The sequence below is a fragment of the Lithobates pipiens genome, unplaced genomic scaffold (assembly GCF_037356315.1).
Source record: "Lithobates pipiens isolate NorthernLeopardFrog02 unplaced genomic scaffold, aLitPip1_a1.2 Scaffold_30, whole genome shotgun sequence".
Taxonomy (NCBI): domain Eukaryota; kingdom Metazoa; phylum Chordata; class Amphibia; order Anura; family Ranidae; genus Lithobates; species Lithobates pipiens.
The window spans coordinates 39698853-39715986 of NW_027507791.1; the positions used below are offsets into that span (position 1 = coordinate 39698853).

Genomic DNA, 17134 nt, shown 5'->3' on the forward strand with positions numbered 1-17134 from the left:
AGGGAAGAAGAAATTATGCTTATGAAGCTGAAATTAGCAAATTTGGAGGACAGGTCTAGGAGAAATAATGTAAAAATCCGAGGCATACCTGAATCCATTAAACCTCCAGACCTAAAACGTCACTTTTTGCAGATAGCTAAGGCAGTCCTCCCAGATGCACCGCTGGAAGATTTACTTGTGGACCGCATCCACAGACTCCCTAAACCCAAGCATGTGTCAGCTCATCTCCCTAGGGATACCATCATCCGTATCCATTTCTACCATATCAAGGATCAGTTTATGGCAGCAACCAGACGCAAGGAATCCCTACCGGAAGATTTGCAGGATCTGTCCTTCTTTGCTGACTTATCAGTGTTTATGATGCAACAACGCAGGCAATTGTCCACCATTACGAAAGCATTAAACAACCATCGCATAATTTATCGGTGGATTTACCCTGCTCGCCTACAGATCGTTCGAGAGGACACTACTCATACAATCTCTACCTTGAAGGAAGGATTGCGACTCCTACAGGACTGGCAGATTCTGGAACCAGAGCATGCGGACGACTCAGACCAAGGATGAGTATGCTCATCGCCACGTGTTCAAGTCATGGACACGAGTACATCCACTCTTAGGATTTTATCCCTATTCTCCCCCTGATGGCCCGGCCATCATGTAGCCGTTTTCAGTTGTTTTACGTTTAATTTGTTAGTTTTTTTTCTCTTTTTTGCAGATTGTTACTGCATTTAGAAACCCCCTTAAGCTGAGCGGTGAACTCACCGCACTGGTCTGAAAGAGATTCGCTCATCTACGCAGCGAATTCCTTCCATTGACCGATTTCATTTGAACCAATCTGTGGTTAGTTTGACAACTTCACTGTCCCTATTGAACATCTTTCTGTGGTATTATAAGCAAACCATAGTCACAGTATTTTAAACTGACCTCAGGTGATTGTCTGTGCTTGGTTCTTAGAACAACCTTTACCGGTGCATTGAGCATTTATATTTCAGTGGTGCGTGGGGTGTACAGAGAGGTTTTACAGGGTCTCCTGCTTAGGTGTATAGGCCGGTCTCAAATCTTACTAAGTTAATTAAACAGAGGCGGAGGCCCTTTGAAACCATGCCCTTTCGCATTTCATCACTCAATGTCAAAGGCCTTAATAGCCCTTTTAAACATCAGTTGGCATGGAAAGAAGCTAAGCGCTTACATAGTGACGTGATTTGTTTCCAAGAAACCCACTTTGCTACCCACAAAACACCTACGTTCCACAATCAGCAATTCCCCCATGTGTTTCTAGCAAATTTTTCAAAAAAAAATGAGGTATATCTATTGCTATTAAAAACACAGTTCAATTTAAACCTATAGAAGTACACCTGGATGAACTAGGCCGTTATATTGTGCTAATATGTGAGATTAATAGTATAAAATTAACTTTGGTAAATGTGTATGCACCTAATGTCAGACAACTTTCCTTCTTGAACAAATTGTGGAAAAAGGTGTCTAAAGTTAAACAAGGGAAGATGGTGTGGTGTGGCGATCTTAATGCAATTCCTGGGGGGGAGATGGATCTCTCTAGTCCAGGTCAGCGTCTAACAAAAAGGGTGTCACTGGAGGGCTTCATCTCCCACTCGGAAATGTTTGATGTATGGAGATGCCAACACGCATCTGAAAAAGACTACACTTTTTATTCGAATGTTCATCATAGTTATCCACGTATTGATATGTTTTTGGTTGACAAATTCACGTTACAGCAAATTTCCAGGTCGGAGATCCACTGCATCACATGGTCTGACCATGCACCGATTTCGGTTGATGTGGGGGATCACTGCTTGGAAACAAGAGCAAATAGATGGAGAAACGATGTTTATACTATATCGCAACCAGGTCATAGGAAATTTATTGAAGAACTTGTGGCATTTTTCGACCGAAATATACCCTCAGTGAGCAATCCCTTTGTAGTATGGAACTCGCATAAAGCCTACATAAGAGGTCTGCTTATTCAGTTGAGTCGTAGGATCAGGAAACAAAGATCAGAAAAATTAGACACTCTATTAAAAAAAAAAAATAAGTTGGAAGCTGAAAACAAACGACAAACCACCCAACACCTTAGGGAACAACTATTCATAACCAGACAGGACTTGAGATCCTTGTTGGTTGCACAACATGACAATCAATACCAATCTCTTAAAGCCCAGAGGTATGGATATGGTAACAAGGCTAGTAAATTATTGGCCAAACAAGTTAAGGACAAAGTTATCCGCCAAAAACTGCCCTTCCTTCTAAACCCCAAAACTAATGAGAAACACATGAATCCGCAGGAAATAGCTGATATGTTTAGTGAGTATTACAAGACACTATACAACTTACAATCAGATGGAGAGACACACCAACCCACTGAATCCTCAATAGCAGCGTTTTTGGATTCAATTAATTTACCTAAATTATCCAAAGATGATCTCGAGCATCTAAATCACTTTATCAGAAATAGCGAACGTTATAGCCAGCCTCCCACGCAATAAGGCCCCAGGCCCCGACGGTTACTCATCGGAATATTACCAACTCTTCAGCTCCAGTTTAGTGCCACATCTGTCCCGAGTGTTTGATGCTGCGACAGCAGCGGCATCATTCCCTCCAGAAATGCTCACAGCGACGATCGTTACTCTTCCTAAACCGGGAAAAGACCCTAATGTACCGCAGAACTTTTGTCCGATATCACTATTAAATGTGGACGTGAAACTCCACGCTAAGTTACTTGCAAATAGACTGAAAATAGTTCTACCCAAGTTGATAAATTATGATCAAGTTGGGTTTGTAGCGGGCCGTCAGACTACTGACGCCACCAGACGAATGATCAATCTCATGTATTTGGTGGAGCATAAAAGGGAGCCTTCTCTGCTTCTGTTACTGGATGCAGAGAAGGCTTTCGATAGAATCCACTGGGGTTATTTGCGGGGAGTTCTCTCTAAATTTGGGATGGAAGGCATGATACGGGAGGCTATACTTGCCCTTTATTCACAACCTTCGGCCCATGTGTATACCGAGGGCTTATACTCTAAACCCTTTGATATAACGAATGGGACTAGGCAGGGCTGTCCCCTGTCTCCAATTATTTTTGCCCTTGTGATGGAGCCTCTGGTGGAGAGATTGAGAGAAGACCATCTGATCGAAGGTATACACACGAGTGGGGGACAGTACAAAGTATCATTATTTGCAGATGACGTCATACTGTCCCTAACTAATCCCTCAGTCTCTCTGCCAGCAGCGCACTCAGTACTTATGGAATTTAGCAAAATCTCCTTTTATAAAATTAATACGACAAAATCACTTATTTTAGGAATGAACATCGGCCCACCGTTAGCAACGTATCTAAAAAATACATTCCCATACCCGTGGACTACCACCTCAATCAAATACTTAGGCGTGAATCTTACTTACCCCACTGATAAACTGTATAAAGAAAACTATGTTCCCCTAGTATCATCCTTTCAACAGGATATTAGTAAGCTACTGAAGTTTTATCTGTCATGGTCAGGCCGGATTGCGGCATACAAAATGTTTATTCTTCCCAAATTAACCTATTTTTTTAGGGCTCTGCCAATCCCCCTTCCGCACTCTTTTTTAGTTACTTTACAAAAGCAGTTGTTGAACTTTGTATGGGATGGCAAAAAATCTAAATGCTCCCCCAATATGCAGTATAGACAAAAATCAACGGGAGGCATGGGTATTCCAGTATTGCGGGATTACTATGCCGCATTTCTTCTGGACCAACTGAGATATTGGTTCCTAGATTTAGATGCCACACCATGGTGTAAATTGGAAAAGGCTTGGATGAGGGACTCCCCTCCCTTGGCGTTGCTTATGGCAGCTTGTATTACTAAACGGAACAATATCCCAAAACACCCTACTATCCAAGCCTCAGTCACAGCATGGAAAGAAATAACATCTGAAGGGAATGAATTCTACCCATCTAAAAGAGTACCAATACCTTTGGACATTGTTAAATGGAATATACCAAACATTAGATTATCCCAATGGTCATTACACAAAGTGGTAAACTGGATAGATATAACTGCAGAGGGTAAAATACTTCCATTTAGTAAGATACAGGAGAAATTCCATCTTCCAAGCTCTGAATTTTTAACGTATACGCAATTAGCCTCCTATTTTCAGACATTTCAAGTGGTGTGGTTGCCAGTTACTGAAAAAATATGGTTTCATTTACACTCTGACTCTCCAAAATCTAAAAGGTGTCTCAGTGATTTACCAATCTTTGAATTCTAAAGATGCCTTTACCAAACCCACAAAATTTCTAAGTTGGGAAAAGGAAATAGGAAAGGAATTCACAGATCTCCAATGGAAAATGGCCATAAAACACATACGTATGTACTCCAGGTGCTCAAACTACGATGAATTAATGCAAAAAATCTTGTTAAGATGGTATTACACACCATACATTGTTGCTAAATTTTCTAACGGCATCTCCAACGTATGTTGGAGGGGATGCGGGAATGTTGGGACATTGCTACATATGCTGTGGGCCTGCCCAATTTTACAACCCTTTTGGGTAGCTGTGTTTGATATGATCTCTAGGATCGTAAGGAAGAGAGCCCCACTCCGGAAGGAACAGGCCATTCTAGGTATAAATATAAACGACTTCCCACCAAAATTTAGATCAGTGGTCTTGCATGTGTTCCTAGCGGCAAGATCCCTGATCATGAGTAATTGGAAAACACCAGACCCTCCATCAATTATAAGCGTCAAAGCCAGAATGAACTCCGTAATGGAATATGAACAAATTTTAGCATATAGGGACGGTAATTTGCAGAAATATGATAAGAACTGGTTCCCATGGAAATCGTTTAATAATCGAGTCTAGGATTACCATCTTGCTTCTAATCTGATTTAGCACAGCTGGACAGGTTGACAGGTATCAATATGGTTTCTGTTGTTTCTTTTCTATGCTCAAGTTATTGGTACAGAATTTAACGATTACAATTGGTTGCATGTTCACTGTAAGTAGGTACACTTCTCACTACCTACAGATTGTTACTGATTTAATATGTATCTGAACCTATTATTCGGACTGTCATATGTACATTTCATGGTACATATTTACTATTTGTATGACTACTTTATTTTTCAATAAAAAGATTTAAACAAAAAAGGAAAAGAAGTTGGAACTTTATATGAGGCCATGACCATTAGACATGGGCGCCATCAATAAATTAGTTTCGTTCTGTTCCGTTACGGTTCGTATTAAAATGAATTCGTATTTCGTATCCGAAATTCCGTTTCGTTTCGTATGAAATACGAATTGCCGTTAGGTTCGTTAATTTGTATGAACGACGTTCATTACGATGAATTTAAAGGCAAAAATATACCTCAATATGACAGTCGATGCTGATGGAAGTTTGGTTTTTATCCGAAATACGAAATTCTGTTGAAGAATTTCCTATCCGAAATACGAATTTTCATTAGATGAGAAAGAGAGAAGCGGATTGTCTGCCATGCACCGTTGGTCCAGTTTTCACCTGCTCCTCCTGGGGCTGCTTATTATGAGGGGCTCCCACCATCCCTGTGCTATGCTGACTTCCTCCTGGGGTTGCTTATTATGAGGGGCTCCCACCATCCCTGTGCTATGCTGACTTCCTCCTGGGGCTGCTTATTATGAGGGGCTCCCACCATCCCTGTGCTATGCTGACTTCCTCCTGGGGCTGCTTATTATGAGGGGCTCCCACCATCCCTGTGCTATGCTGACTTCCTCCTGGGGCTGCTTATTATGAGGGGCTCCCACCATCCCTGTGCTATGCTGACTTCCTCCTGGGGCTGCTTATTATGAGGGGCTCCCACCATCCCTGTGCTATGCTGACGTCCTCCTGGGGCTGCTTATTATGAGGGGCTCCCACCATCCCTGTGCTGTGCTGACTTCCTCCTGGGGCTGCTCATTATGAGGGGCTCCCACCATCCCTGTGCTATGCTGACTTCCTCCTGGGGCTGCTTATTATGAGGGGCTCCCACCATCCCTGTGCTATGCTGACTTCCTCCTGGGGCTGCTTATTATGAGGGGCTCCCACCATCCCTGTGCTGTGCTGACTTCCTCCTGGGGCTGTACCTCTGCTGTGCATATAATGAGGGGCTCCCACCATCCCTGTGCTATGCTGACTTCCTCCTGGGGCTGCTTATTATGAGGGGCTCCCACCATCCCTGTGCTGTGCTGACTTTGTACAACGCGGACGATGAGCCGAGGAAAGGGTAGTTCAATAGCCAGTGCGGCTCTTCTGCTTGATTCTGAGCATGCGTGGCACTTTGTGCGTTGGAATTGTGAACACGCGATTGGAATTTCCGACAACGGATTTTGTTGTCGGAAAATTTGAGAACCAGATCTCAAATTTTGTGTGATGGAAATTCCTATTGAAAGTATGTGATGGAGCCCACATACGGTCGTAATTTCTGACAATAAGGTCCTATAACACAATTTCCATCGGAAAAAAATATTGTGTGTACAGGGCATTACACTTTAGAGATGTGCAGGAGGAAAAATTTAATTTTGTTTCATATTAGATTTGTTTGTTAAGTTAATAATTTAATTGTGTCATATTCGTTATGTTGGAATGAAAATGAATTTGATTTTGAAATGGAAACATATTGCAATATATAGTAAGGTATAAAAGTGAAAAAAAGAGTTCCGCCTGAGGAAAAAATAAAGTCAGCAACTTTATCATAGGCTGTCAGGTATTGCCACTGCCATTCATCATAAGAGAAACCGGCAGTAAACCTTTCGGCTTCACAGCCGGTTCCCTACTGAGCATAAGAATAGAATATAAAATATAATAGAATAGAATTTAAAGAATACAATAGAGTAGAAAAGAATAAACCAGAATAGAATAGAAATTAAGAAATAGAATAAAAATGAGGAACAATTAGAAAAAAATAGAATAGATTAAAACAGAATAGAATATATTCTATTCCATCCTTTTATTTTCTATTCTATTCTGTGCTATTCTACGCTATTCCTTTTTTTTCGTTTTTTTTCCCTCTTCTTTTCTATTCTATTCTTTTATTTTATATTCAGTTCTGTTATATTATTTTTTATTCTGTTTTATTCTTGTCTATTCTTTTTTATTCCACCCCCCCCCTTTTTTTTCCTCCTTTTCCCTTCTTTTTAAATGTATTCTTTATTCAATTTTTTCCAATACAAAATTCAATAACACAATAATCATTACAATCATAAAAAGGGAATTATATTTTCATATTCCAATATTGCAATGCATGACATGACATAAGATCTGGAGAATTCCCGTCCAGGCCTGTAACTGCGTGCCTCCCTGGCACGGTGATGACCCTGCTTTCTTGGAAATGATCTCCTTTGACTCTGCAGATGCCTATCCTGGGGGAGAAACCCAGACTTACCCCCAGTGGCCCGAGTTATAGCACTTTCCAGCTTATTGCCGAAAAGGGAAGAACCATCAAAGGGAATACGGCACCAAACCTGCTTAGAAGCGGGATCGGCTAGCCAAGGACGGAGCCACAGGGCACGCTTGGCAGTTACAGAGGAGAGCATAACTCGAGCCACCAGCCGGATAATATCAATCGAGGCCTCCCCCAAGAAAGCTGAAGCCAGCCTTAGTTCTTGAATGGGAGAACCCTTGGCAAGGTCTTCTGAGACATTTCTAAGTGTCTCATGAACACTATCAGACCAAACTTCCATTGCTCTGGATAGGGCCGCTAAGGCCAGAGCTGGTTTACAGGCCATGCCAGCCGTAAGGTAGATCCTCTTCAGGTCAGAATCAATTCTCCTATCCAGAGCATCCTTAAAAGAGACTGTATCCTCTAGAGGAAGGGTCACGTGTCTGACCAGTCTCATTACTGCTGCGTCCACCATCGGGGAAGACTCCAAATGTTTAACCTCTTCCTCCTTGAAAGGGTAAAGCCTCTGAATCTTGGATAGAAGAGAATTATTTTTCTCTACCTTGCTCCACTCATCCGAGATCACTTCCCCCAACTCTGAGAGAAAAGGGAAGCTAATACGCTCCTTCTTTAGTTGTTTAAAAAACTTTCTTTGCTTCGCCGGAGCCACGTTCAGCGTTTCCTTGATGGCTTTGACCAAAGGAGGGAGCAAGGAAAAGTCAAAACCAGAACCAGACTCTTCTTCCTCAGATTCACTATCTGAGAGGACAGCAGACGGATGGCTGGGCAAAGAGGAATCCCATGTGTCCTGGGCCTGAACATCCCTCCCTGGAGACCTTGGAGACTCTATGGGAGACAAATGGGGGGCTTCAAATTTCTTTAGACTGTCCTTGACTAACTTCTCAACCATAGACTTCAGTTGTTGGTCAGAGTCACTCCTTTCGCCCGTCGCCTTGACATAGCAGGCATCACAAAGGGACTTGTCAGCAGGAACATGCATCCTACACCCCCAACATAATCCTTCAGCTGCATGATTGGAGCAAGCCGTGGAAGGGCGGGATGGTTCCCGGCTACGGAGACTAGTTCTCGCAGGAGAATCATGACGTCTGGATCTGGAAGAGGAATGCCGGCGGTGGGACTTAGACTAATCACTTCCTCGGTGAGAACTCCGGCGTTGGGTAGACCTAGAAGGGCTGAAAAAGGAGAAACCCAACTGTGTTAGCGGAACATACACTAATGTTCCACTTCCCCCCCCCCCCCCGGCTGCAGGTAACCCAGGAACAAAAAATACCTGCTACGAGAGGACTGGCCACTAGCAGGCGGCGAGACATCCAAAGGATCCATCAGGGCTGGAACAAAATAGCCCCAATTAAACACAGAGAACAGCTAGGAAAAAAACAGATAATATGTCCTTTCCCCATAGACACATACCTATTGCTGAAGTAATCAGGACTCAGGAATGGCCCTGCAGGCTTTACAAGCATCCCAGAGGCTCTGCAAGCTGTTCTCTGTTTTTAAAACTGCCACCTAAATGACGTTATCAATTACGCCATGAAAATGCTAGTGCGCATGCGCGAAGCCCGCAATGCGCGTGCGCGAACCAAGCCTCGTCCTCGCGTCGGTCCCGCACATGCGCAGAATGACCGAGCGGCGAACGAGGAAGTAGCTGGGCGGCTGGAACGCAAGGAAACCAGCCACCCAGCTTGCCAGACACTCCGCACGAATGGTGTATGGGGAAAACACAGAGAAAATAAAAACATACACAGAACAACATAGAATGGCTGCCATGGAAGAAAACATAAAGCTCACCACTCCTGTACACGAACACCAGCCGAGGTAGGTCCCCAAACACATGCCGGACTTCTGGGGGGGCGATAGTCACCTGCTAGTAGCTAGGCTCACGAGTAAAACACGGTTTAACCTGTCAGTGACCAGGAATACACCTCTTCAGCGCCTCTTCCATATGCTCCTTTCCATAGTCCGCTAGTAGCTAGAGCTTATTGGAAATATGCGACTCCAAGTCGCTCGGCCGGTCTGCATCACAGAAAAAAATGCAAGTCTTCAGGGTAAAAGACACATGCTAGGTCCTATGGAGGAGGACAAAAAAAGAACACGGCCTCTGGCAGGGAGCAAAGATTTATGGGAGTATCGTCCTATAGGGTAATGGAGGCGGGACTAAACCCACACGTAGGCTGCCATGGAGTCTGTCAGGAAACATATTTATCACTTTACTTTCAGTGGTTCACCAATCTGACCATGTCCTCTCTCCTCTAAGGGGGGGGGGGGGGGGGTCCCATTTTTTCCAGCCAAGGCCTCCACATCCTCTCAAATTCTCTACGATTTCCTCTGTTTGTATAGACTACTCTCTATTTACATATAGTTTCGTTTATAACAGTGATCCAATGTCTTACTGCCGTTCCATTCTTTTAGATGTTATTCTATTATTTTATTTTCTATTCTATTGCTTTTTCTTCTAGTCTATTATTTTATGTTGTATTCTGTGTTATTCTGTTCAATTCTATCTTATTCCTTTTCTTCTGTTCTATTCTTTTCTATTCAATACTATAAAGCAGCGTAAGTAGAAATCATCTTATTTCACTTTTATACCTTACTGTATTTAATGCAATATGTTTCCATTTCAAATTCAAATTATTTTCAAATTTAAAGTTATTTTCAAATTTGGATAATTTGTTTCATTATAATTTATTTCGGATTTATTGAAATTTGTCACTGTTAGAAAAGTTTTAAATGTTTATTGTGTGACTATTATAAAAACAATATTCCTGAGACTGATTTTTAAAATGACTTCTGAGAACGTTGTTGTATTAACTTGTTGTATTGTTTTGTCTTAACTAACTCCATAGTAAGTTGTAGGATGATTATGCTTTACTATATATGGTAGCATAAGATTGTACAGGAAACGCTGGTAGCCAAAATAAAGTACCATCAGGTACCATGACACGCTATCTATGTTTCCTCAGCCAATAGAAGCATAGAGGTGGTATTCTTGTAGGGTATAAGGAGGGGGGTGACACATTCTTTTGTGAGACTCTTACTGCAGCTTTTGTCCTGTAAGCATGTCTCCCTTTTGTGGGCCACATCAGAAATAAATTGTCTTCTTCTCAATACATCTGGAGTTTTGACTGATCACACGAGAAGATTCCTAACAGTCACTATTGGGGTTCAGAAATTGGGATACATACCAAATCTCTGATTAACGAAAATGTTGTCCAAATTTAATTTCATAACAAAACAAATTGCGCATGTCTAGTAAATCTTATGTCGCATACACATGACCAGACTTTTCAATAGACTAGGTCCGACGGTCTTCCCGACGGATTTCGGCGGAGTTCCGAAGGACTTTCCGAATGAACGGCCTTGGACACACACAATCACACCAAAGTCTGACAGATTTGAACGTGATGACGTATGACCGGATTAGAATAAGGAAGTTCATAGCCAGTAGCCAATAGCTGCCCTAGCGTCGTTTTTTGTCCGTCGGACTAGCACACAGATGAATGGATTTTTGGATAGAAACTGGGTCCGGTGGAGTTCCGGACGAAATTTTTGAAACATGTTCTATTTCTAAAGTCCATCAGATTTTTGGACAGCAAAGGTCCGATGGAGCCCACACATGATCGAATTGTCTGGCGGATTCGTTCCGTCTGACCTTTGCTGTTGAAAAGTCCGATCGTGTGTATGCAGCATTACTCTTGTTCTGCCCCTTGACAAGGAAGGAGACTTCTGCAAAAATTAGGGAGACCTCAAACACAAGTGGTCCAAGCCCAGTCTATAGTAAAGCTCTGATACAAAGCTGACCCCAACCTGAACTCCCTGGCGCTGAGATGAGTCCATACAGACCATACAGTCACCAATCCACTGCTCTGACAGGACCTCAATCACTGGTCACCACCACCTCCTCTCCCAAACTGGGGTCCCTGCCGCTGAGACAAGTAGACCATACAGCCACCAATCCACCAATCCACCACTCCGACAGGACCTCCATTACTGGTCACCACCACTTCCTCTCCCAAACTGAGGTCCCTGCCATTGAGACAAGTAGACCATACAGCCACCAATCCACCAATCCACCACTCCGACAGGACCTCCATTACTGGTCACCACCACTTCCTCTCCCAAACTGAGGTCCCTGCCATTGAGACAAGTAGACCATACAGCCACCAATCCACCACTCTGACAGAACCTCAATCACTGGTCACCACCACCTCCTCTCCCAAACTGGGGTCCCTACCGCTGAGACAAGTAGACCATACAGCCACCAATCCACCGCTCGGACAGGACCTCAATCACTGGTCACCACCACCTCCTCTCCCAAACTGGTGGCCTAGGACAACAAACCCACACTCGTCAATGCCAACTAATTGTAGTAGCGGAAAATTAGATGTACTTTCAAATAAAATAGAACAGGAAAAAAAAAAAGAAGGCAATGTCAATGGTGAGGCACTAGACAGCCAAGTGGTAACTGAGAAGAGACTAAATCGGTCTTGTCATGTGTAACCTGGACAAAAATCCCAGGAAGCCTGAAAAAAACCCCAGGCCCTTACATAAAGAAAAATGAAAAACCTGAACCAAAGGAGTTCATCCTCAGCCTGTGAGAACATCCAGGTAACGTTGGGCCTAGAGAGTGCAGAGGGCCTAAGTGCCCTGCTGGGATGCCTGGGACATTTTGCGGAGGGATTGAGATGCCCTTGAACGGGGGGATGAAGAGGGTGGCTCCCTTTGGGATGATGGAAGATCCTGTTGCAGGTCCTGGAAGTGAAGCCGCAAGTCAGGCAGTGAAGAAGCTTGGAATTGGTGGCCTTGATAAGAAAAATAAAGTTTACAGGGGAACCCCCATCCATATTTGATGCCATGTGTTTGCAGGATCTGTAGATATGGTTTCAGGTTCTGACGCTTCACGATCGGGACTGGAGAAAGATATGTGAACAGTAAGAGAGAATGGTTCTGGAAGGAAAGATCAGGACTTTATCTCTTTAGTGTGGTAAAATGAAATTTTAGAATAACATCCCTGGCAGGGCCATCCATAGGTTTAGGTGCAAGGGGTCTGTGAATGCTATTGAATTTCAGGCGCTCTAGTGGGAGCTCAGGTGCTAGTACCTGGAAAAAGGCTGTGACGGTGCCTTGCAGGTCTGTTATAACCTCTGGGATCCCGCATATTCAGAGATTGTCCCTGCGGGCCCTATTTTCGGCATCCTCCAGCTTATCACGTAAGCCTTCAAGTTCACCATTCTACCATCTATGCAAAGGAGAATTTTAATTGTTTTTTTATAAAAAAAATCATCTTATGGCAACAATAAATCAATAAATGGTTCTTCTTATTGATTTGTGTCTGTTTATCTGTCCGATTTTCCTTATGGTTGCCAATGACTGTAAGTTCAGCATTCAACCTATCCACTTCATCTTCATGTCCCTCTAGCACAGTACTGTTTAAGTCCATCCACTGCTCTAGCTGGTTTGTGCGGTGGTCTATCTCTTTAAGGCCTCACATGAGATCAGAAGAGAGCTCACGGGAGGCCGTGGATATTTCACCCCGCATTATAGAGCAGAATTTTGAGAGCAGTGTCTCTGGGTCAGTATAAGCTGGACTTACAAGGTCAGTGGGGAACTGCAGCAGGCTATCCGTTGGGGAAGCTCGATCAGCCGCTGAGAGCCTCATGGTATAATTAGGTTCAGGAGGCTCAGGCGCCATCTTGCCTTTCCCCTCAGTGAGGGAAGCTTTTGGCTGTATCTTTGCTTTTTGTTTCTTTTTGTGCCCCTTGTACATACCCCTGGTTGCCTGACGATGTCCACGATCGTAAGGGCTGGAGCTGTCAAGTCTGAGTGGAGTCTGTGCTCTGTGAGCCGGGTCTGTAGTGTCCGGTGGTGCAGAGCGTGGAGCGTGGAGTTCAGGCAGCCATCTCCGGCGTTCGCGTGCTTGTGACCCATGTTTTATTCACTTTCAACGCGCCTTTGAATTTGCAAAAAAATTTGACTACTCCATTAGTGTTGATTCCTTAGAACAGCCCCCTCCCTCATTGCACATCTTAGACTTCTATCTTCTGGTAGCAACAGTTACTGTCTATGCTGGCCCAGCATATGTAGCAGCCAAAAGAGGAATACTATAGAGCAGGGATATACAATTAGCGGACCTCCAGCTGTTGCAAAACTACAAGTCCCATCATGCCTCTGCCTCTGGGTGTCATGCCCTTTGGGTGTCATTCTTTGGCTGTCAGAGTCTTGCTATGCCTCATGGGACTTATAGTTCTGCAACAGCTGGAGGTCCGCTAATAGCATGTGCCTGCTATAGAGTCTTTACTAGTCTTATTGGCATATTTCCCTCTATTCCTATCAGTACGTCTGAGGCCGCGTACACACGCGTGGACTGTTCGCCCAACTTTGTCCGCTGAACAGTGTTTGGGCGGACAGTCCGCTCGTGTGTGGGCTTTCAGCGGACAGTTTCAGCGGACAGTTTGACGAACAAGGTTTTTCGGAAATTCCGTAAAACTGTCCGCTGAAACCTTGTTTCAGCGAACAGTCCGCTCGTGTGTAGGCTTGTTCGTCAAACTAAGTTCCGCGCATGCTCAGAAAGGATTTACACGCCGAAAGTTATAATGCAGTGTATAGGACGTCATATTTTTCGTCCCGTCGTACGTGCCGTTCACGTCATCGCGCATGGTTTCAGCAAACTGTTCGTTCGTCGTGTGTGGCCATGTCCGTCCATGCTAATTTTGAGCGGACTGTTTGCCGAAACTGTTGGACGGACAAAGTTGGGCGAACAGTCCGCCCGTGTGTACGCGGCCTTACCCAAAAGATTGCTTGTAGATTGTAACATGAATTTACAATTTTTATTGGTACACCTACATCATAGGATTTCCTGTAGGTTGTAAACGAGTTTACAATTCATATTGATACACCCAACCAAAAAGAGCGCCTGTTTCTATTTTTATCTGTACATCTGCCCCAAAGGTACCAAGTTATTGCAAAGTGCCTACAATCTACACATTACCCAAGTTGCATAAGAACCCAACGAGACCACCCGCCGGACCAATTGTAAATTGTATTGGATCTGTGACAGCGAGATTGGGACAGTATCTCGACAAGTTTTTACAAACCAGTGTCCAAAATACGAAAGCGTATCTAAAAGACACAAAAAAATTACTACAGTTAATTAGTCAGATTAAATTAACAGAGGGCGCTGAAATACATTTAGTTACAGCAGATGTATCCTCGCTGTATAGTATCATTCAACACGATGATGCTCTGCTGGCCCTAAATTGGGCCTTGAGTCAAAGGGATGATATCCCTCATGAACAGAAAGTTTTTCTGGGACAGGCTTTGGATTTTTGTTTGGCCCAGAATTACTTCTGGTACAACCAACAGTTTTACTCCCAGAAAAGAGGCGTGGCCATGGGGGCTAAATTTGCCCCAGCATAGCAAATTTGTTCATGGCCGAATGGGAGGATAGGGTGGTCTTTGCACGACAGCAACAACATAGAACATCACTTGTATTTTATAAAAGATTTATTGATGACCTCTTGTTCGTTTGGGAGGGTTCAGAAAGTTCCCTGCATGAGTTTATGAAGTTTTTAAATGCCAATAAAAATAATATTTGTTTGGAATACGAATACAGCAAGGAAAAAATACATTATCTGGATGTGGATGTAATGAGGCAAGGTGCGGGCCTTATTACAAGAGTATATTTCAAACCCACAGACAGGAATAGCTACCTACCTTTGAATAGCGGACACCACCCACAGTGGTTAAAAAATATCCCCAAGGGTCAAGTGTTGCGTATTCGGCGTAAACTGTACATTAGACAGCGATTTTTACGCCCAGTCAGATATTATTAAGAAACGATTCGTAGAAAAGGGGTATAACGAAAATGATTTGAATAAAATAGTAGTAGAAATAGGAAAAATCCAGCGAAATAAATGCCCTGAGAACAGATTAAAGGAGAATTCCACCAATCAAGAATGGGGGTTCATCTCAGACTTCCATGTCCAGTACAAAGAAGTAGAGACCATACTGAACCGGCACTGGCATATATTGCTCCTAGATAGAACATTGTCGCAGTCCCTACCACCTCGCCCGTTGTTTATTTACAGAAAGGCTCCCAATTTTGGGGACCAGGTGGTAAAAAAGGTATTGAACCCCCCTAAAAAAACTGGAAACCTTTTGGGATAAATGCGTTTTTTTCTCATGTAGAAGGTGCCAACCTTGCGTCAGAGGTAATCATGTGATCAGAGGCCTAGTAGAGTTTATTTCAACAGGTAATAACAGAAAATTCGAAATTAAAGAATTTATTACATGTAACTCCACACACGTGGTATACATGTTACAGTGCCCATGTAACCTTATGTATGTGGGTAGAACAAAGTGGACGCTGAGGAAGCGTATATCGGAGCACATGTATAATATAGAAATAGGATACAAAGATCACAGTGTGTCCCTGCATTTTAAAAAATACCACAATCAAGACCCTTCTTTATTTAAATTTTGGGGGGTAGATAGGGTGTATACCAATTGGCGAGGATCAAATATGGTCCGGGAGATTTCTAAGAAAGAATCCCAATGGATATATCGAATGAACACCCTTACGCCTAATGGATTGAACGTCGAATTAGACGTAAATTGTTTTATCAGCGATTTTTTAAAACAAATATTATTATTATTTTGCACAATTTTATGAAGGAGTTCTGTGTCAATATAGTTAGATTAATATCTAAGATGATTGAGGTGGTGGGATGGTTGGTGGCTACGTAAGGCACAATAGAAGTGTCTTGGTAAGGGGGGTTATGATGGATTCATAGAATGTTCTGATGGGTAAATAAACATGTCCACTGTGTAGGAGGGCTTATGGGGTGAATAAAAGGGCAGCTGATGTTTACTCAATGGTGGAATGGCAACACAAATGTCTGGTTGCTTAACACGACCTCTTCAAACCATAGCTTGTCATCTAAGAGAGAGTGGAAGTTCTGATCTTCTGGTGACCTGAGAAAATTGAGAACCTAACATGTTTGTTATAAAAATGTTTTATAATTTCTAACTGAAAATGAAAGAAAGATAGATGATTGAAATGCATTAGATATGTTTTAATGACATGTACTGTACAAAATATTTTCTAAGAAGTGCATTTTGGCTTTTCAGCTTTGAACGTGGGAAGATCTGGTGAGTACAAACCTGATACTGGACAATATGTCATCAATACAATAATACTAATGAAAAATAGTGAACAGGTTTGGATCATTGATTACAATCTTGTTAATAACTTTTCAATAAAGCCGTATTTATACCCCAAAGCAAACATTTATTATATTGCAGCTTATTATTTACATGCAATGGTTGTATTAGTTTAGGCTTTTTAATCTATTTTCATCCAGTAATCCGGTCAGTAAAGCTGGCCATAAACCATACCATTTTTTTATCCAATTTCCTTTAGATTTACCTTCAACTGTGTAGTAGAAGGGCCTGCCTGATTGCACACAAATTGAAAGTGTTTAGATTTGACCTCATATTAAATGGTTTTGGTAAATCTAAAGGAAATCTACAGAAGGAAATTCTATAATGTATGGCCAGCCTTAGTCTGTTTTTCAGAAAAGCTCTCTTGAAGTTACAAGGATGAGACAAATCATATAACACAGGCATGGGTGCTTACAATGATCAGCTTTTATTTATTGAAAAATGTCTGTTCTCCCCAGCCAGAGTCCCGCCCCCCCCGAGTCCGGCCCACACTGCACTTCATACT

The 17134-nt window shown here is 42.8% G+C and overlaps 1 protein-coding gene across 1 annotated transcript in view; it reads left to right on the forward strand.

Moving 5' to 3' along the window:
- Positions 1 to 17134, forward strand: part of LOC143942183 (high affinity immunoglobulin gamma Fc receptor I-like) — a 70826-nt gene that overhangs the window by 32629 nt on the left and 21063 nt on the right. Inside the window, exon 2 of the mRNA XM_077463439.1 lies at positions 16537 to 16557. Coding sequence (XP_077319565.1) covers positions 16537 to 16557 — 21 coding nt within the window. The remainder of the gene's footprint in view (positions 1 to 16536; positions 16558 to 17134) is intronic.